The 23,678-nt window shown below is 30.7% G+C and overlaps 1 protein-coding gene across 2 annotated transcripts; it reads right to left on the bottom strand.

The window, feature by feature from the left end:
- Positions 1 to 500: 500 nt before the first annotated feature.
- Positions 501 to 5,540, bottom strand: LOC112293863 (gibberellin 20 oxidase 1-D). 2 transcript variants are annotated; one of them, XM_024543790.3, is made up of 4 exons: positions 5,420 to 5,540; positions 3,276 to 3,995; positions 1,358 to 1,682; positions 501 to 1,208 (listed from the first exon to the last, which is right to left on the bottom strand). In XM_024543790.3, the coding sequence occupies exons 2-4, from the start codon at positions 3,797 to 3,799 to the stop codon at positions 918 to 920; spliced, it is 1,140 nt and encodes a 379-aa protein (XP_024399558.1). In that variant the 5' UTR covers positions 3,800 to 3,995; positions 5,420 to 5,540; the 3' UTR covers positions 501 to 917. The 2 variants fall into 2 exon arrangements, with proteins under 2 accessions (XP_024399558.1, XP_024399557.1); XM_024543789.3 differs by lacking the exon at positions 5,420 to 5,540 and adding an exon at positions 5,309 to 5,368.
- Positions 5,541 to 23,678: the final 18,138 nt, after the last annotated feature.

The following is a 23,678-nucleotide window of genomic DNA, read 5'->3' as shown; positions in this document are numbered from 1 at the left end:
ACCAGAGCTCACAACCCACAACCGACAGACAATTTGCCAGCTGACGCGGCTATCTGTGGGGGTTGTTTGGATGATCATGTGCTTCTGCATGAAACATGCGCAACCCCCACGATGGTAGCCAACCTTGCATGAAGCCGCAGCCGTTGCGGTGTGTGTGACAAACTAAGTCGTAGTCTGGCAGAGTACCAGTGAAATTCCATCATGATACCGGCCGAAATATTTTTCGAAAATCGCAGAATCTGTTCCATAGAGTTATTGAATGCCTGTTGCCTAGCAGCGAGCTACGGATTCATCTCTAGGACAGCTCTCTTATAATTCATGAGTCTTGTACAAAGGTGCGATTGTGTAGTGTTGAAGGTAACAACTGATTGTGGATACTTTCGGACGTGCCTTTGCAATCATGCAAGTTTGATGTAAGAATATGTTGAAACTTGCTCTTCTTTTGTGAAATTTGATGTAGATCCTTTCTTAATTTTGTAAAGTTATTGTGCAATCTGGTGTAGGATAATCAGATGCGTGCACACACCAAGTTTAATAGTAAATTCCATGCTAACCAGTACATTCCAGTTTTCAGATAAACTCGACAGCACATGGTCTATGACACGAGTATATCTCCTGTGGACCTCTTTGTACACATACCTGCTGCACTTTTGATCACCTTCTATCACCTGCCTGGCTCATATTTCTGTAAATGGTGTCCTTACTTATAGTTTATGTATCATTGTTTAAGTTAAATTACCCTCCTTCCGGTCACATGAGCTGTATTTCTCCTACATAAGCTTTATCATCGACTACCTTGATATCATCGGGTGTGCACCTTAAATCTACTAAAATAGAACTGTGATCTCATTTAATTAATAATATTGGTTTGCTTGCATTTGAGCTTTTCATGGAACATAGAAATGCACACTATTTTCTCAGTGCACGGAAGACGGAGCCACTGTGTGAACGTCAACCATAGTTTTGAGAAAGAACCGCTCATGTCGCTCATTTCCAGCTGTCGGATGGTACAAGTAAGCGTTCTTGAGATACTCCAGCCATGTGAAGGGCCTGTAGACTTGGGGGCATTCAGGAGTAATAAGTTCGGGAGGTGCCACTACAGTGGAGTTTAAAGGCGGGTTAAGAAAGCACGCCAATGATAACCGCCGCGACTCACTGTTCACGATAGCTCGGTGCAGCACACTCTTGTATCGCGTGTTGCTCAGGATCTGGATCAACATCAGCGCAAACGATTCATTTTCAGTTTCTATGTTGGTACCTTAACTTTGAGAATGCTCAAGATATTCCAAATTCCTGATGAGACCTTGGCACTACCTGACCAATGGCCAAAAAGTGGAGTTGATGATCGATCGAGTACCTGGAAAAGGTCACCGATATTTACCACAAAGCAATCTGGGCGCGGTTTCACCGTGATCCACTTGTCTCCCATTTGAACTTGGAGTCCAGGGACGGAGTCCTGATGCAGGATGGTCAAAAGATGAGGATCTGTATGAGCCCGCAGCCCAATTGCAAGAGATGGCTCAGGGCAAGGTGGGTAGAAGTTGAAACGCATGGACGTCATCCTCTCACGTCGCAAATACTGGCTGAAGCAGCTGGGCTCCAATCCCAGCCCCTCTGTTAGAATCTCCAACACCTGACTCGCAAGGTTCTCCACAGCAATCATGTATTCCTCAACGACCGAGCTGCGAACCAGAATCATTTCTGTCAGCCAGCACAATCAACAAACTCAAACTGAAACTTGATTTAGTGCACTACAAATTGGTTTAACCTTGGTCCTTACGACAGAAGATTACGTTTATCTTATTTCAGGTTACAACCGTTTCAAGATGGAATCGAATCTTGGCAGGTAAAGGGAAATCACGGTTGATGGTCAGCTACTATTGTGGTTTTTCCTTGATACCAGATTTCAAGCGCTCTGTTCCAGTTCAACCACTTGGTCAAGTCGAATCTTACCAGCCGAAGTGAGAACTGACACTGACGCGGACATTCCAACCTCTAAGTACTTGAACTCTAGCATTGAAAAGACAGCACTCACGAAGGCCTGTCGTGACCATAAACAAATGTTTTCACTCACATGTCCACCGTCGTACTCGACTACCCCTGGCTCTAGAATACCCACAGTTCATACGACTGGCCACGCAAGTTATTTACTTGAGGGCAGAAAGAACAATCATCGTATTAACGAGTTGGGGACTTTATGAAAGCCATATATTACAAGTCCAATATAGGTGATGAACTCGCCGTGAGACCGCCCGAGAGGTAAACTTGATCGGATATAATCGCCACCTACCCCGCACGACAGTACAATCTTAAACCTTTTAACTTGACTGCATTTAATTCACTTTTCCAACGCCTGCTGCAACAGGAACATTCACCAGTGCCTGCTTAATTAAGAAATTATACGCCTAGCAGTTAGTCGAAGTTAATGTTGAACACTATTTGTCCCATCTGACTCCGCAGTCCGAGAAAATATGCTCCTCTAAGGCTTGGTTCACGTATGAGTTTGTCTTCCTACTACAAGGCAACTGTGAGGGTGGCCACCGAGAAGTTTGGAGGGTCCCCTCCTCTCATAAAAAACTGCTGAGCGTTTGTGTCATGCAACTTTAGTAGCCTTTTAGGTTCCCTTAAAGATCCCTTAGGGCTTCTTGAATTGTGATGCAAGAGAAAAGAGTTTGATTCTTCCCTGACTCGAAAGCCAGGTGTTAGGTCTGCAGTCACCTTTAGTTGCTGTTCATAAATAGGCTGCCGTTGAAGTCAACTCATGAAAGGTGACGCATCTTGGTCGCTGTGCCGCTTGTAGAGCAGCGAGGAAAAGGAAAACAAAACGAAATGCTAAATTAAGGCGACGCGATCTGGATGGATCTTGGATGCCTGGAAGCGGGAACTCAGTTTCTTATTTATGTCAATAAAATAGGTCGATCTGAGCGGTCGTAAATATTCATCAGAGTACGATTATTGATTCGAAGCAGACAATCCACTTGACAACTGCTCATCTCTAAATCATATTGAACTACAAAAATCCATGGTTCTGGGAAAACTAAACGGACCAAGGGGCTGCCTAATAACTGTCGACAAGTTGGATCCCTATAGTTCCCACCCATCAATAATCCTTTTGAGGAGAACTGCTGGACTACATTCAAAAAGACAGTTTCCTTATGTTTCGAAAAATGAATTAGCGCAGTCCATTTCGGAAAACTAGAGAATATCAATGAGCATGTTGGTACAGAGGGAAATCAAACTACTTTTGCAAAGATCATTAGAGGAAAACACGGTACCTGAATTGCTGACTGGAGGATCCTTCAGGGAAAAGTTTGGAAGCCATCTCGCGAATGTTGGACGTAGGGTTGAGCTGCATATGGAAGCTCTCAGCCCAATGCATCACTTTCTGGTTGATCCATGTGTTGGCGCCGTATCCGAAAGTAGCGCCAGGCGCGCGGTGACAGCGCTCCTTGACATCGAGGGGGAGCTGAAACATGCGGTGAGCTTCCTCTTCACATTGAACTATTAGCTTCTGATCGATTCCATGGTTCTGAATCTGAAAGAAACCCCAGGTCTGGCAGGCTTTGGCTGCTGCTGCTACAACCTCAGCCCTCTGCGTACTGTTGCCTGCGGCTAAGAAGGAGAGATCCAGGACAGGAATGTCGAGGTCTGGGTCTTCCAGGGAGGCAGATTCAAGACTTGGTCGGTGATTTTGATCTGATTCGATGAACATTTCGGGTAACTGCTTGGAATCCTTGAGGATGGCTGCGAGTAGTCCAGCATTGATGGTCGAATTCCCGTCACTCACAAAAGCAGCCATGTTTGGCGATCAAATTATTGTACTCCTTGTAGCACTAGTGGCTTGTGTTGAATACTAAACTTTTCTCCACTACGGTGCGAGACGTTCCAGCTGCTTCACCAGTTTGATAATTGCAGGGGTACTTTGGATATACGAGACAGAATTGGTTGCCCACTTCGGAATGAAGGCAATGTAATATCATATATAGAGATGATACCTGTAGAATCATGAAATTTAATCTTTTAAAAATCGATCCTTGCAACAAGAAGTAATGAGGTCAAACCCAAACCATAATAAATTATTGAACAATCCCTTCCAGACTGGAGCAGGTTGAATCAGGATGTACTTCAAGCAGGGGTCTGTCGAGTTCTATCTGATGAGATATTTGACAGTTTCAATTCTTAACCTCTATGATGAGGTATAATCAACGTAAAACTTAGCGTATACGACGGGCCAAGCACTGCATATTATCAGATAGGAGAGCGACTCCACAGCATGCGTGATCGCATGCGCAAGGTTGAAGTAAGTGCTGCGGAAAAAGCAGCAAGAGATCTTCTCGCAGGACAACTGCAGGTGCAGAATCTAATTACAGTACTCAAAGTGCGTGTGCTTCTGCGGTTCCGAAAAGGTCCCGACATTGTCCGCACTTCACAGTGTCATTAGATGGCAACACAAGAAAACGGGGCTTGTCCGTGTTAAACTTCAAAGTGAGTAGGTTTCTAGTAGGTTAGAGGCCTGCTTCAGCTGGAGTCCCAGGTTGCGATGAGGCGTCTCTTACAAGAGAAAAATACGTCACGCAGCATTAGCACCGGACGATACTTCTGCAACAAACAAAAACGGGCGTGCGAAAGCTACTATCAAAGCCGACTCCAGATAGGCGGTTACCAAATTCAATTAGCCGAGAGTGACAGGTGGATTGAAAAGTCTTCGAAGTGGACAGCGCTTCAAATTAGTCAGACATCTTCTAATGGACTGCCACAATTGCATTATATATGATGAAGACAACTGACAGCGGGTTGCTGCATGTAACGAGTTTCCGAAAGACGCGGCCATAATTCCATTTGATGAATTATCGAAAAACCAGAACGACATTACTCAAATCATTACGTGGAAACTTAGCAAACTTCTCAAAAGAATCTCGTAAAGCTCTTAAATTCGTAATTACGAAAGTCAATCAACTTTACATGTCCATCAGGCTTCATGACGGAATCGAAATCCAACTTCAATTGGCACTGAGGACGGCACATAAGATCAAAGAAATAATACGAATGAGGTTTCCATCACGCCAGATTAACTACCCCTTTTACTAGACACTGATCATTCGGCGAGTCCAAAATTAAGATAGACAAACAACGCATATTTCGACAATCTCCCCTAGAATCATCTGTCGCGCCCATCTACACCCCAGATCGAATTCAATCGCCAGACTTGCAACACTCGTAACGAAAATGCACCATTCCACAATCCGATTTTCAAGCCAGATCAGCGTCAACGCACTGCGACCGACTGCAACTCCACACTGCCACTCACCAGTGGTTAAGAATGAATGAACATCAATTGCGAGGGGCTGATGCAGGGATATTGAGACATATACAAGACGTGGAAGCAAGCTCTAGTGCAGGGGTTAATATAGCGGTGAACCTGCAACGTCATGCGTCTGTCCTGAGCCAGAAGTGGCACGGCTATGGTAAGCAAGCCTGCAAGCTCTGACAATGCGCGTGCAAGGACAACTCCATCTCAACCCATGAAGTCTCTCTCTATCCGGGCCCGGCCCTTTTCCCCACGCACTTCGCCCTTTTACCGGGACTAGGGAAGAGGGCGGGACGGAGAAGGCCGCCACCCCCACGTAGACGTACTGCTGGTGCGGTCCGTTTCTGTGTGTGGGATCCATCGCCAAGGCCAACTCAACACCCCCCACCTCACTCGGTCATGACCCTCCACACCCAGTGGGTTTTTCCCCCTCGCATTTTCCACCGTGGTCTAGACGTGTTCTAAGTGTCTTGGTCCTTCTCGCGGCACCAGTATTGGTGGTGCCAGGTAGGGGCCATGATTTTCCTCCCCCGTGTTGACTGGCAATTCTTGGGACTGTGAGTGCGCTGTGGCAGCCAGGTAGAGCTACAGTGGTGGCGCTTGCGTCACCGATGGAGTTGGAAGCCGAGGCATTATCACCACTGATCACCCTTCCTCGGAACTGAAACTGTCGCTATTGCCACACTCATATCCACAACCACTCACAGGAAGCTAGAGACACATACACAAATAGACTGAGATTTCCTGGCTAGCTGCGTCGTCGATGCCTGCTACTAAGCGGTGGCTTTCTGCCTGCATCGACCCATGCTGTGTCCTTGCTTTCATTGTGCTGCATTCCATCTGCTCCGCTCCTACACTTCGACTCGCACTAGCTTTTGCGGCACTTATGCTCGCCACCTCTTTGTGATCATGTCAGTGTTATGCAGTCCCATCTCATCCCCATCGCGAGACCGATCAATCTGATCTTCCTCTTCTCGACCCAGTTTCTGTGTTTCTCGACTACTTCTGACCAGCATTACTGGTGTTATTTTTAGTCTGTATTTGGTGTGCCGAATATAATCATTTACATGATGCCGATATTACATGATGCCGATATTCATGATCATATTACAGAGACAGTTGTAAAATGAAGATAGAAAAAAAAAAGTTCATGGTGCAAGAATTAAGATGTTCCTTAATTGAAAAATGGTTGACCTAAAAAGAACATCTTAGTTTCTTCTTAAAATTTTGAAGAAAATGGTTGTGATATTTCAAAATCTCTCAACAGAAATAAACAAAAACAATCTCAAAATAAATTATGATGTAGTGAACATCACACAAACATTTTTAAATGGGTGACAACAAATAATAACACAACAATATTATAGATGAGAATTGATACATTGACCGGGGTTTTTACAAAATTGACCAAGTTTTGGTAACTAGTCCCCTCTATTCTCTTCCTCAATTCCCATAATAGATATATCAAAACATGAAACATTTTCTTTTGTTGGTACAATGTTTGAGAATGATATTATTGACTTTTACTTTACTACATTTATCGTTAATTCATGAAATTTATATTAGAGCTATGTACAATGAACCAAAATTACACATACTAGAATTAAAGAGTTTTTATTTTTTTGCAATTTTACATATTTTTTGTGTGCATAATATCAATTCTTTTTTGATTCTTTGATTATCATGTGTGAAACTAAATATTAGACTAATAAAAAAAAACATGATAGGATGAATGGCACTACAATTTAATTTTTTCCAACTATTGTTGGTTGTGTTGGCTCTTTATTAGTTTTATCTGAATGGGTTTATTCAAATGACTCACACCATGCAAACTTTGTAGAGAAACTCCAATTCAAGCATAGCACTCATCACCTGGTTACGATTTGCATTTTATTTATTTATTTATTTATTTATTTTCTTCCCCTCTTGTACGCATGATTTTTTGGGTGCTTTTATCACTATACAAGATTCTATTCTGGTTAGACTGGTTTTATATAAATAAATACTAAATAATCAGTAATTTATATATTTCTGAATGTTTCTCAAAAAGTATGTTTTTTTTTTTCTCGTTAAAGTTTGATACATGTGCATGATCTCAATGCATTCAATGCTTCAAGTAACTGGCAGTTTTGCCAGCCCATGGATGTGTAAATGCATCCAAATGATATGTATTTCTCTTTGAACACAAGGACTATATTATCATGATGTTTTTATTAACACATGATTTTGTCCATGCACCACAGTTTTTATACGAAGGGAGTGATTTTGTAGTCTAGTTTTGAATTTTAATTGTAGTATAGAATTGCTATTTGGCAGAAGTATTCAAATTATTTAAATTTCTTACCATCTATTTTATGGTGTATATGTCAAATATGTATACATGGTAAGCAATTTAAATAATTTAACATGTAAAATCAGTTCTTTACTTACTGAGTAACACTGACAAAATCCTATCAAGTACATTACATAACTGGTAAGCTGACTTTTCTATGCAAGATGAAATGGATTTACAATATTGTAAACTCCAATTCAAAACTTAAGAAACATATATACACATGAAAACACAAGTGCATACTTGAAACATTAAAATAATACAAAATATATAAGGTTATAGTGGTGTGAAAAACACAAAGGAATTGATGGATAAGACTTTTGATACTATTATTAATAATAGATTGCATGAGTGAGTGATTGAAAACAGATAATGAATCTTCAAATTACAGCTAAAATTTTTATTTATGATTTTTTACGTTATTTTGAATTTTAAAGGCATAAATGGATTTTTGAATTAATTTGTAATTTGAGATATTTTTAGATTAGTAATATTTTCACTATGTTTTATGATTCTCATTTGATTTAGTATTACGAATGTCAAATCAGAAATTTCTAAAATGAAATTTCAACATACTCAACAACAACTTAAAGTAACAGACTGCTCACCCTTTGCCCTATTAACACATCTTCTTCATATACAGTGTTGGTGTATATATAAGTAATAGTTAATTAATTATAAAATAACATTTCTTTGAATATGTATGTATATATATATATATATATATATATATTTCAAGCTACATCGTTTATTTATTTTTTATAATAATAAATTTTAAAATCAGTGCTTGTCTCTTGTAATTATTTCAAGTTTTTATGCCTTATGTTTCACACAAGAAATCCTCAAAAAAGGGCCCACAGTAATTAGACATAATGTATTTATTTATTTTTTATTCATTTATTTTAGTGAAATAGAATGCAATTTCAGACAGTTTTCATACATTTGCCAAATTTCAACTGATCACATATGTTTGGTGTAGCTTGCAGCTAAGTACATTAACATCGTATATTCCTTCATTGGGTTTTGAAGTTGCTGCACATGGCATTGTTGTTGTGATGCATGGATAAGATTAAAGTGGGATTCTGGCTGTGGAATACTCTTTTATCCACAGTGCACTTACTCTAATTGTTTAATCAAAAGAATAAAATACCTGTACACTACTTGATTTATTATATCCATTAAAAACCAAGTTGGTCAAAGAGCACATCCAAGGTGCATTCAAACCACTTTTTGGACTCTAGGAGTTGTGAAAATTAGGTGGGATCACTACCAAGTTTGAGTGGGGTCACACCCCCAAAACAAATTTTGTTTATGGTTTTTAACATTTTCTAAAAGAATTAAAGTAATAGGAAAATTAATCAAGTTCTTTTTTATCATTATTGTTTTGCACAGTAGAGGATAGATCTTTCAGCCCACAATTGTTGGGAGTGCTGAAATGACATTGTGGGGTCAAATTGGGAACAAACAAACAAACAAACAAACCTACTCACAAACTCACACACAAACAAACAAACAAACAAACAAACCTACACACAATCAATCAAACAAACAAACAGACAAACAGTAGCAGATGCTCTCACCACCACAGCAATAACAACAGCAACTACTGCTACAGCAAAGAAGGGAGAATAAAGAAAAACAAAAAAACAAAAACAAAACAAGTAAAGGTATGAAAGCTGCATAACAGAGTATTTTACAACGGATAAGCATCTGCAAGACTTCTTTTTCATTTCTTTTTCCTTTTCTTATAATTTCCTCTCATCTTTTCCTTTGGTCTTTTAACGTTTTCCGTCACTGCTTTTCTTTCTTGCCTTGTCTTTTCTTTTTTCTTTTTTTCTTTCAACAGGGAAGTGGGATAGGGTTCTTCTGCTCTCTAATCTATTGTGGTTTTCATTTACTAGTTGAAAGTAGGGGATACATCCATTCACCCTTCTATATTTACTCATATCACCCATCCTCTTGAAGCTCAAAACTATAGTTGCCATGCTTCTTGTGTTTTTAGTTGTGACCCCTCTATTGGGTCTATTTGAAAATAATAATAAGAATAATAATGATATTATTCATAATAATGGTAATATCACAACATATGCATAGTCTCCCTACAGTGTTTATTGGTGTTGGGCTCGCAATCAAGTTCCAATCATTCATTCTAACCATACCCCCCCCCCTGCCCTCAAATATTTTCATTCTTAAATCCTCACAAAAAACAAAACATGATCCCACTGACACACACACACAATAAAGCATGTAGATAAGGGTAGTGAAAAAGCTTGTGAATACAAATGGATACTGTTATTTTGAACTGTGCCAGTTATTCTTTTCTGTGCAAATAATCTATGAGTTTACCTATTTAATTAAATTGATGTTGATCAAGCAACAAAGCTATGTTGATATGAGTTTTCATGTGTGCTTTTAATATCAAGATTTTTTTGCCATTGCTCCACTTGAATCCTTGAATTTGTGAGTTTTTCTTTTGGTGCATGTAAGTTCAAACGTTTGTGCTTGAAACTTTATGCAAGTTCAACTTATAAACTTTTGGTTTGTGATAAATATAATAAATAACAATAATTTTACAGTGGAACTAACTTCACTCTCTTGAGATTTTCATTTTTTTTGTTAAATTTCTTTGTATTTGTAATTCCTTAACTACTACAATTCCCCAATTCAACAATCTTAAATTTTTATCTACACAATGGAAAGTACTGCACCTAAACTTTTAAAATATTTAATGTTTTGTTACACTATATTTATGTTTATATAGTACTTCCTAATCATTTTATGGTTTTGAAATCTCATGAAGTATATATGTTTTCTAAATTAACTAAGACCCAATCAACCAGACATAGAAATTAACCTAGTTGGATGTGAATATGATTTATTAATAGAAAAAAAAACAAGTGCTACAGTCTGTACAGATTTTATTTATATTTTCACTATTTCCAAGGGGAGTAACTAAGCAATGATAGGATCTGTCAATGTTAACACTCAACAGAAAGACCTATCCAAACATACCTTTGAAATCCAATGAGCTTACTGGCAACAAGTCAAGTACAACCAAATAGTGACAAGCATGATAAAAACAAATATAATATCATATTGGGACATTATGTTATTAAAAAATGAAAAAGAAGTGTGTGAGCTTCTCAACTCTCTAAAAGGAGGGGAAATTGGTTAGATAATAGTGGTACTTATTTTTTTTTGTAAGTGTGGGCCATGAATTTAAAAGCAAAAAGAACTTATGGGCACAAGCATGGTTTATGAAGGTCTACCAAAGAATTAGATAAGTCATGGAAAAAGAGAGTGAGTGTCCCACAAGCTTTGAAGACTTTGCATTGACGTTATGAATGTTGACTATTGAATTGAAGAGGATACAAATTTCACAAACACTATTTAGTGGTTTCCAAAACAAAACAAACCATGAAACAAAAGTCTTCTTATTTCCCTCTCTTTTCTTCTCCATCCTTTTACATTAAATTTTCAAAGAAGAATGACAAGGACTAGTGGGGCGTGTGTGGCATGAATCAAATTTTGTCTTCGTTTAGTTTATGGAGGTAGGTACCACCTACAATTAGCAATCAAAAAGTGGTTTCAAAATGTAGAAAATATTTGTTTATTTATATGAGTATAGGATAGGAGGGGGGTGGAGGGATAAATTTCAAACTTGGATACCATGGATGTAATATGTGTTGTGTGAGTGTGTTTTAGATAATTATGTTTTTAAGGGAAGGAAATAGAGTGAATCATGAAATAACTAGCTCAACAAGCACCAATCACATTTCCTTTCTCAGTAATGTGTGTCTATTTGACATTAATGAGATGTTATTGCAATGTCAAGAATGCAATAAAATTCATCTGGGCGTGCATACATATGAAAATACATGCGATAATAGTAATGTGGTAAATAAAAATCGTTTGTAGCTGCAATTTTTATATATGTAATATGGAGACATTTTTTTGTCAAAAATAAATAAATAAATAAATAAATATATATATATATTTTTTTAGAGTTTCAAGAATATATGGTATATTATGAAAAATAACTTGAATTCACATCTTTTGACTTAATAGTAATAATTATTATTATTACTGTTGCATTTAAATTTCTAAAATAAGTAATAAAATAGATAATACTTTGAATCTTTTGATTAATTGATTCGTTCATGTTGTGTGCAGCTCCCTAGTATATGCCTCTATTGTGACATTGCTTGATTTTTCATTTATCCAAATGTTACAAATATATATATATATATATATATATATCTTTATTTATTTCTTTATTTTTTTTATTTATGTTGCATGTTGAATTTTAGTAGTCACGTATGTATTTTATATATTTTATATAATTAAAAAAATTAAAATTTAATATTATTTACTATGCACAATTGTTTTATTTATTTTTAATCAATTTTTTTAATATCAATAAAATACCAATCCCTTACTTTAACATATATTTTTTCCAAAGGAAAGTCCTCTCCTCTCTCTCTCTCTATATATATATATATATATATATTTATAAACACAATTCATAATATTATAAAAAAAAACGTTGTTTGAAAATAAAAATTATCTACATAGAATAATCAAAAGAAATAAACAAATTTGCCTTGTCATACAAGATCTGATGAAGCAAGACATAGGAATGGGGTTTTGTACACAGGAGCACATGTTGGGAGTTATTTGATTAGTTTCTTGTTTTGATGCAAATTAGAAGGTGTCAAAAGAGGAGAATGTGTGAGTGAAATTTTTAATTAAGAAGGAAGAAGTAAATTAGAGAATGTGAACCTAGAAATCATTGGAGGATTTATATAACTTATAAGGAGGATAGAAAGACGATGGAGTTTAATTTTTGGAGAGTTTTAAATACACTCATCAAGGGTGGGCTTAATAATAATAACCATAGGCTCCACCTAAAACTGTGTTTTAAAGTTGTCTACTCTTCCTTATAGCAAAAAAAGTAAAAATTTGTATAGATAAAATGAAGAGCCAGTAAATATTGCCATTGAATGAAATTATTCCTATTTCAAGAGAAGAATTTACGGAGAATGTCAATTCTTTAATTTATCGTTTAACAATTAGTCTACTTGGTCTTTGACATCAACAATCATATATATATATATATATATATATTTCATCACTTTCACTGCCCCAAAACCATAAAAAATAAAATATAAAAATAAAACAAAACTACTGAACAAAAACACCTTGCGCTAGTATAGAATATACCAATTCTGAGAAGCAGAAATTCAATCTCAACTAAAAGAAATGTGCTAGTGTGGAATATACCAATAACTACCACTCCAGTAGTGTATCAAAAGAATTTTAGAGAAAGGGAAAAGAAAAAGAGAAGAAGTGTGCATTCAAAAACATTCTGGAATATTTAGGCCCATTCTGAGAAGCATAAATTGAATCTAAAAATAAAAGGCACAAAGATGAAAAATTGAAAATCGTGTACAAATAAAGCTTGTTGATCCTAGGAAAGGGAGCCCCCATCCGACGTGGCAAATGCTGAGCTGGATTTTTGCAGCACACGACCCTTCAGCATTTTACCATTGTAATGGAGTCTGGATGATTCACTTTTCATACATCCACTTACACGATGAAGTATGGATGATTCACTTTTCATGCATCCAGGGTATGATTGCTGTTGCTGTCAGTGCTTGGAGTCTTCAGAGTTAAAGGCACGTAATAGAATCTATAGCCGGGCAGCGGGCAGAGGTTATTTCATAAATAAAAATAATAATAACAAAAAATAATCCATGTTGCGTTACTAGTTGTCCTTGTCCTCATCAATTCACCCAGCAGTGTCTGAGGAGGAGGAAGGGCAACATTACTTTTTTTCCATCGCTGACCGGAAAAACCCATCGATCTGCCCGTCCGGAACATACCAATCATCCACATGCTGACTGTGCATATGGTAATTAAAACATTCCCTTGTTCACTGAAGTTTCCATGAAAGGGAAATGTTTGCGTGTGGGCTAGAAAAAAACAAAAATAGAAGAATGAGTGTGGGTTCAATTGGCTTACTTTTATTTATTTATTTATTTATTTACTTATTTATATGAAACTAAATCACATGTTAGATTTATGCTTCTGTGAGGAAATTGCTTCTGGTAACATGTTTATACAAATTTTAAAGTTTTTCTTACAGACAATGTTCTAAAAATAATTCAAAATGTAAATTGGAATGAAAAATGAATGATAGAGTGAAAATTTTGCATGTGGAATCGTATGATGATTATATCAATTCCAAATTTATTGGAGCACTATGAAATATGTTTTACACTCCAAAATTGTTACACAGCATGGTAGTTGTAAATATTTGGACGAAAAGTATTTGTAATTATTCATAATGCAGATACTTTCAGAAAAAAGGTAATATAAATATGGAAGAAATTGGCATGACCATATTATTATTATTATTATTATTATTATTAAGAATAATAATTTCATTATGAAGATGCTTGTGGTTTTATAAAAAAAAAAAAAAAAAAAAAAAAAAATTACATACTACAAAAGATAGGATTATTTTATTATTAGAATTGGTTTTTAAAATTAAGATAAAAATTTATAAGAAAATTAAAGGTTAATATGGTAAAATCAAACTATGTGATTTTTATTTCTACTAGTTATATAAAAATAATATGATTTAAACTATATTATGTCTATAAGAAAAAGTGTTTATGCTTAAGAATATTACAAAAGTGATAAATGGGACAAGACTGTATAAGATTAAAATAAATAAAAGAGTGATTATAAATACGAATAAATATCAGAATATTATTTTATTAATAAAATATTAAATTATATAATAATAATTTATAAAATATTACTTATAAGAAATCAAAGTAATTAATGACATTTTTTTGAATAAAAAATTGACATTTTTTATATATTTTTTTGACATTGTGTTGTATGAAAATAAAAGAATGTATCTAAAAGAAATCATTTTAATTCTCCAATTGAATAAGGTAATAATGACACTGAATATAGAGATGTTGCATTTTAAAGTGTTATTTGTATAACAATAGGCAAAGAAAAATAATATAATAGAAGAAATTCTATGCTATAATTTATAAATTAATGTAATAAATATAATAAAAATAAGATATGAAAATAAATCAAAATAAGATATAAATATAAATTGATATTAGTTAGTTAAATATTCTTTTTATTCAAATAAAAAAATAACTTAGACCACTTACAATGATAAGATTTGAAACATATAGATTATTATTATGGTTTTTTATATCACGTTTATTTATTAAAGAAAATTTACTCATATATTCTATTAAAAATTAGATTTATATTAATAAAGAATATACTATGTAAAGTTTTTGGAATTGATATAATTTGTAATTTAATATTTAATAAAGTTGAGAAAATATTAATTGGTATTTGGAGTGTTCTGAAATTATATCAAAGGATAGAATATGGAAGACATTTTTAAGAGAGTTCTAAATTATAAGATTTTCTAGGTTATAATGTAGAAAAGCCCTTCAATGAGGTAATGGAAGTTATAATTTTGTAGGCACTAAATATCTAAAGATATGAAAGATTAGTGTAATTTTTTTAAAAAATAAATAATACTTTACATTTGATCTAAAATTAATTTTTGATTTTGGATTTTGGATTTTTTTAATTAAAAAAATTAGAGTAAAAAACAAAAAACCATCAATGGGAGTATTAGTAGGATATTTTTTAATTTTTAAATTATATTTTTTGAGTTTATATATGACTTAAAAAATAATATTTTATAAAAATGTAGGGTAATCCAATAACTGAATAAGGAAGTGATGCTTATTTTAGTTTATTAATTGGAGTTTAGAATATGCTCAAGATTTTATTGATTTAGAATTAGATTTTAATTAGATATTAGAATTTAAGGTTTTATTAAATTTAGGATTTAGAATTTTTTATTAAAATTTTATATTCTTTTTTTTTACTTTTTTTTCTTGCTTAATCACATAAAAATATTTTTATTAATTTATTTGTATTTTATTTTTATATGTGAAAAATTTATAACATAACTGAATAAGGACTTAAAGAACTTTAAAAGTAGCATATTCTAAATCTAGTAAATATTTATAGATAAAATTTTATAATCATCATGTATTTAGAAATCAATAAAAAAATAAAATTTAATATTAATATTTTTTATTTAATATTCTTTGGACTTATTTACTTAAATAAAAAATAAATTTAAACCAATTAATTTGAAAGTCAAAACACTATGTTTTGTTTCTTTTGGAATTAATTATTGAAAGAAGATACAAATATATGTAACAAAGCAAAAATCTATGGTATTTTTTATTAAAATAATAATTATTAATTATAGAAAAATAAAATAGTATAATATTAAATTAATTAAAACTTAAAAATATAAAAATATAAATTAAAATAATTTGATCAAAAATTTAAAAATAAAGAGATTTTTCATAACTTTATTAAAATAACACTTCTTTTAAGGACGTGGATCGTAAAAAAATCCTAAAAATAAAAATATACTTTTATAGGACTAAAAAAAGAAATTAATCAATTAAAAAGTAGACATAGAATTGAAATTAAAATGACTATTGCCAAATGCAAAAAGATTAAAAAGTCTTGACCTTAGATAGAATACAAAAAAAGCATTGACAAGATTGAGAAAGACTTCATTCTTGACTCTATATATACCATCTATTAAAGAACTATGTGGCAATGTCCTATAGACCTTATGATACGTATCCAACTTGTAAGACATGTATTTAATTTATAAGGCAATTGTTTAATATGTATGCTATATAACCAACTTATAATATGATTGGCTAAATTAACAGCATATGGCTAAGTTGTCAACCTACCAACTACTTATAAATACATGTAAATTCTACAAAGCTTTTAAAAAGCTTTTTAAGATGATATCAATAATTTGATATATTTCTACTTATGTCTACCTATATTTACTTTTCTAAGTAAATATACCAAAAAAATATAGATATATGTTACATTACAAATTTTTTTTTCTTTACAATAATTGCTACAAAGAACTATATGATTATTTTTTGAGTTGATAAAGTCTAAGATTTGTTGAATAGTATTTGAAATAAAATTTGATGTTAATTCTATACAAAAATGGTTGATAGATTCCATACCAAGACAAAAAGACCAACCACAAGTTATTTGATCATTATTAGGACCTTTATAGCTACTTTCAAAAAATACATGCTATATTTTTTCAAAAATAATACCTATCTCTAACAATATTATTAAGCATCAAGAATCTCTTTAAAGATTGTGGTTTGAAACACTTTATATTTTTCTATCTATTTAAAGAAGAACATGTCTCTTTTAAAGATCTTCATTAGAATAGAAATATCATCTTGGTTGAGAAAATCTAAGTACTTCATTTAATAATTTTTTAAATGATAATTTATGAAATAAATTTATTAATTTTTGATTTTTTATGTTTTCAAAGAAATTATATAATTTTATTCTTAATTAAAAAAAATAAATCCAACTTATTTTCAATAATTAGACTATAGTTTTTTATGAATATATAGTAAAAGAAGATTTTAGAAGATTTTATATGGCTCCAAAAGATTCTACTAGATTTTAAAAGTTTTTAGAAAGTTTTTAATGATTTTAAAAAGTCTATAATAGGTTTTAATAGCTTTTAAGAAGCAAATAAAAGATCCTAGAAGATTTTGACGAATCTTAGATAGTTGTAAAAGGTTTTTGGTGGCTTGCTTCATCTCAAAGCATCAAAAAAAACTTCTCAAGGAGCTTTATTGCACCTAGTATATATAAAGTTGAAGCTAAGAAGATCCTCAATTCCTACAACAAAATCTACGTAGTTTAGTATTTGGAATAAGAACTCAAAGAATGTATATATATAAGTGAAACATGTATCAAAGAAAGATTATAATATATAAATATAAATATATATATATAAATATAAATATATATATATAAATATAAATATAAATATATATATATATATATAAATATATTTATTTATTTATTTAAAAAAAAACATGCTTAAAAGCTATTATAGTTGATAGATTAGATAATTTTATAGACATAAAAAATGGTTTGAATGAATACTTAAATATAGTAGTAAGCACTAATACAATAAAGAATGCACTTTATGAATCAATTTTTAGGTTATTAGAGAAGCAAAAGAAGTCTCTACTTATGGACAAGAATGTATATTTTAGGTTGAAATTTACTCAACTTCATCAAGATTAGACTATCTATGATTGATATAAGGTAATTCTTAGCAATAAGACTAAGATCAATCAATTTTAGTTTGATGGTTGTGCTTGCTGTTGGATGAAAGATTAAGAATTTCAATTACAAGTTTATCATGTGAATCAAATAGTATAATATGAAGGTGGTGTAATTTTTATGTGGATTTATATAACTACTTGTACCATGAGTTATATATGCAAGATAGATGAAAAGATGAAATAAGATTTATATCTTAGAATTTTTGTAATATGAGCTTGTAAAGACATTTGAATGTTATTGTTCAATCCTTTTTGTTTTATATTTTAGGATGATAATGATTCTAAACATATTGAAAAATCAATCAAATAGTTATTCTGAATGAATTTTTTTGATGTACATACTTAGTTTCTTCAATTACTTGACCTAAATCTAATTGAATTTGTATAGGTACTTGTAAAATAAAAACGAAATAAATACTTAATATCAGCTAGAGGAATGCTTTAATTAAGGGAGAGTGTGCAAACTTCTTTCAATTCCATCATTCTTGAGAAATATTAAAAGTTTTATGATAGCATATCTAATTATATCCAAATTATTTTATCTTTTAAGAAAAGATGGACAAATTATTGAATTTCAAGTAGATGTAGATTACAAAATTGATTCAATAAACATAAGTTCATTCAAAATATTTTTTTTCTCTTTTTGCAATATTTCTTAAGCTGAGATTTAGAAGGATGATAGCAAGCTTGGTTGTGCATTTTATACAATTTGCAGTTTGGTAATATAACAATAATTCTTTTAGATACGTCTTTTCAAAATTTGTTGTTTTATTGATTGACTTAATTTTGAAAGTCAATGTAAGTCATGACCTTCAACATCATCTATTATAGAAGTAATAAAAGGTAATAAAAAATGATCCTTTTGAGTATATTTATTTAAATCTTCATAGTTTAAATACATTTAGGCTTATTTATTTTTTTTATTTTTCACTAAGACAATATTACACAATCAATTTGTAATTTCTATGGATCTAATAAATTTCACTTAAAGTAGTTTTTCTATTATTATTTAACATGTGTGGTTTTTAAAAGAAAAAGAATAATATATGGTCAAATATTAGGATTAATGCCTTTCAAGTCTTTGTAAGATTATACAAATAAATCATAATATTTCATTACCAAGGATTTATATTTTTTCATCTCTTCTTCATCTAATTGAGATCCAAAATTGAAATATTTAGATACTTTTTTATCATGGTTAATTAGAATTTTGATCTTATCTTGTTCTAATATATATATATTGGATCAGTAGGTTTGTGGTATCAATCTTTAGGTGTAAATGGATAAATAGGTATATTATATCTAGTTAAAATGCTTTGATCTATGTTTGAATTGTAAAAAAAAAGATATGATAGTTTCTTCTTTCATCATTGTATTAAAGTCTTTAACTTGTCTTCCATCAATTTTTAAGCTAAAAGCTTCATTCATACAAATATTATTTAATAGGGTTGTGAGATCTAAGAAATAATCATCAAGTTCTAATCAATCAATTATATCTATAAATTAAATGTGATTATCTTTTTCTTTATAAGAATTTCTTTCTAAGAATTTGATAATATCACCTTCATCTTTATATTTATATAGTTCATAATCTATACTTCTTGCTTATATGTAAAGATTTCTAATTTGACCTAGAAGTTGAAAAGGTCTTTGATAAACTAATTTTACCTTTAAAACTACTTTGTAAGTAATTTTTAATCTCAATTTATTCATGGTAGATTCAAGCATCATATTGATGCAATTTTTATCATCTACTATGACCTTACATATTATTTTATCCAATATTTCTACATCTATTTCAATAAGCTCATATTTTCTATTATCCTTATTTTTTTCTAAAATAATATTATTATTTAAATTTTTCAACTTCAATTCTATCTACTTTCTTTATTATCATGATTTTTTTTATAATATTACTCTTTTTTTGAGGTTTTTTTTAAAAAAATTGATGCTACTTGAATCAATTGACTAAATTTTATTTTAATTCTAATTCTACAAAGATCTTACTATAATACATAAGTTTCTATAAAATTAAAGGTTTTATTAGCTATTGGTTGTTTTAAAAAAGTATTAGAAGTCTAAAGTCTTTATTTTTTTGTACATTAATATTCTTCATTATCAAGTTCAATTGAAGAAGAATATTATTTAAATTTTTTTTTGATTTTTTTTTTATTATTTTATCAATTCTATAAATTTATGTATTTTTTTTTTTTAAGTATTTATAGATATTTCATCTTTTTCAAGTTGTACTAATGTCAAGGACATGAATCTCAAAAAAAAATCCTCAATATATTCTTTTGTCACTTGAAAAGATTAAGAAATCATTTCAAGGATAGTAATATATTGAATTAAAAATATCTATTGACAAAAATAAGAAGACTAAAAAGTATTAAAATAAGGCTAAATATATAAAGATATTATTGTATTATAACACAACTAGATGGTGAAAATATAATAAAAATAAATTTATAATTAATATCTAATCATCTTGATTCAATAATAATTCAAGATATTTAAACATGGTTTTTATAAAAGCTTCTTCGTTTATTTTTTTGTCTTAATAGCTAATAGATTAAAAGTTGGTTAATAACTTTAATCTACTAGCTAATAATCTACAATCTTTCTAAGCTGTAGAAACTCATTTATTGCCTTAAAAAAGCCATAAATTAATAAAAACAAGATAATAGGATGAATTATTTAAAATTATTAATACTAAGGTTAAGTTAAAGGTAAGATTGGTCTAAAAAACCTCTAGAATAGATTAGATTGATACTTGGGAGTCAATCATTTATAGGACAAGGTCCAAATTAAATCTCTAGCTACTAAAATGATCTTTTAGGATAAAATATGGGAGCATTTAGAGATTGACAATTGAAATTAGAAATCTAGCTTTAAGCTTTTATAGAGGCATAAGGCTTGTTTTCATAAGATTTGGAATGACTTTGCAATTTTAGTTCAAATTTAGGATTTGTATTGGTGACTTTGAATTTATGTAATACAATTAGGGCTAGCACTTTTGGCTAATTTGTACAATTTTTGTTATATCTATAGTTTAAATTTTTTCAATACTTGGTTGATTAAGTGTATTAAGTGTGTATAAAATTTTATATTAATCTAATAGTATGGTTGGAAGATATCTGGTTTTTGATACAAAAGGATATCAAAAGTTGATAGTTTGGGGTTGAGTAGGATTTCTATGATACTTGAAGATCTATTTGTTGAAACAAGGTGAAATTTGGCATGGTATTAGAAGAATTAAAGATTAAATTATATACAAATTTTTAATTGAAGTTAATAATTAAAGAATGAGAAATCACTATTAATATATTTGCATCAACTTTTGAATTGATAGCCAAGTGACATCAATGCCATTTTTTGGATGTTTTATCACAATTTGTAATTTAGATTAAGCTTAATTTTTTTTAAACATATAAAAGACTTCTAGTGGTATTTGTGTGCAAAATTTTGTACCAAGTAGATAGTGAGATTAGAAATTATATCTTTTTGAAGCTTACTAAGTAGGATTAAGGCTTGTAAAGAGAAATTAAAATTACTTAATTATAAAAGTAATAAGGCAATTGGAATTTGTGTATAGTTGAGATTACTAAAAAGAGTATTTTTGAGCACTCTGTATTGAATTTAAGTTCTTTTGAATAAAAATTTGAATTGCATTCTTCTTATATAGATGAAATCAATAAAGGTTTCTTGAATATTGGTAAAATATAATTTTACCTTCCACAGCCAAGCACCTAATGCATTTTTAAGTAAGACAATATGTAATATATCAGCATTGATAAGAATGAAGAAGGCTTCATTTTTACTTCTACATATACTATCTAATTAGAAGTTACATGACAATGTTTTATAGGACCTCTAACACATGTTGATTTTATTAGACACATGTTTTAACTTTCAAGACAAGTTTTTTATATATGTGCCACATAGTAAGCTTGTTCTATAAGCTACCAATATGAGTGGCATGTGATTAATTTGTTGACTAAGTTTCTAAGCTACCAATCAAATATAAATATGTGTGAAGTCAAAACTAGGTCTATAAAGCTTTTAAGAAACTTCTCTAAAAGATATTATGAAATTAATTTATATTTATTTACTTATATCTAATCATATAAGTAATTATTAGGATAAATATGCATTTTTATTATATTATCCTTCCTTCTAGAGATAAATTTCATGAGGAGCAATCATCATCTTTTATAGATCTTATTATTCTTTATATTGGTTTTGATGAATATTGTTGATAAAAAGCCTCAACTTTCTTTACTGCATTTATAAGATTCTTTGTTACCTTCCATGTGTATTTATTAATATTATATCCATGTCAATGAATAACTTATTTCAATCTATTTTGGTATCACCTTGAATCTAAGACTTCTTCCAACTTGAATTCTTAATTATTATCTACTTCTACATGAAAAAATGGCATTTGTTTTCTTCTCGAGATATTCATTGTCTTATATGGCTCAAGAAAAGATGCATAGAATATAGAATGAATCTTTTTAAACTCTCATAGATATAATCGATCAACTACAAAATTTCATTATTTACAATAAATAAATAAATAAATAAATAAATCCAAGCCTACGATAATCCAACTTGTTACAAAAATAAGTGGTTTTGATATTGCGATGAAGTAATCATATCTTGTCATCTATATTAAATTGGGTTTGTTCCTTATAATAGGCATCAACATTATTCTTTTGTTGTTCTTGAGCTTTCTTTAATTGCACCTTCATTGTTGCATGTAGCTTTGACAAATAATTTTTCAAATCTTTTATTACAAGATTATCAACTTTTAAAAAGTCAAAAGCATCAAGTTGTGGATGATAACCATAATTGGCTAAAAAAGATATTTTTTAAATAGAAGAATTTATCAAATTATTGTATATAAACTTTGCCAATGGTAAAAATATTATCTAATCCTTTTCATGATAGTTAATGGTACACCTCAAATACTATTCTAAAATTTGATTTATTTATTATATTTGCTCATTAATTTAAAGATGAAAAGTCCAAGAGAATTTTATATCTATTTTTAAAATCTTAAAAAATATTTTCTAAAAATTTGATAAAAATTGAATCTTTCTATCTAATATAATATCTTTGTGCTATCAATATAATAGCTACTATCAAAAAAAAGCTTAAATATTTCTTTATTTGTGATATATTTTATATATTATATAAAATATGCTATTTTTATAAAAAAATATACTATCACAAATATAAAATCATATAAACTTGATAATGAAAGATCCGTGATATAATTCATAGAAACAAAAAACCATGGTTATTTTATAATAAATAATGGCTGAAAAAGTCTATAAGATTGATGACAAGGAGTTTTGGATCTTAAACAAATATCACATAATTGTATAAAATCTTTGACTGCCTTCTACATTTGAAGCTACTAAAAATCTCTCAATATTAGCTCAAAAGTCTTTTTGTATCCAAAATGTTCAATTATTGGAAAGTCATGACAAGCTTGAAGAACATATAATTATGTTTTACCTTTTGGAATGTATAATTGTCTCTCAAAATAGAATAAATAATTTTTAAACTTGAATTTAAAAATATCATAAGACTTTGAAGAATTATTTTTAATATCATAAATAAAAAAATCAAATGATCTATCCAATTGAACTTATTTGAGAAAGATTAAATCAATAGTTAATGTTCATTTTATTACTTAAAGGTGAAAATGCTCTGGCTTCAAGAAAAATATTCTTTATTGATTAAAAGATGCAATTTTTTT

This window comes from Physcomitrium patens, chromosome 16 (genome assembly GCF_059467195.1).
Source record: "Physcomitrium patens ecotype Gransden chromosome 16, ASM5946719v1, whole genome shotgun sequence".
NCBI lineage: Eukaryota > Viridiplantae > Streptophyta > Bryopsida > Funariales > Funariaceae > Physcomitrium > Physcomitrium patens.
The sequence above is the reverse complement of the archived record's forward strand: the minus strand, read 5'-3'. Positions and strand labels throughout refer to the sequence as shown.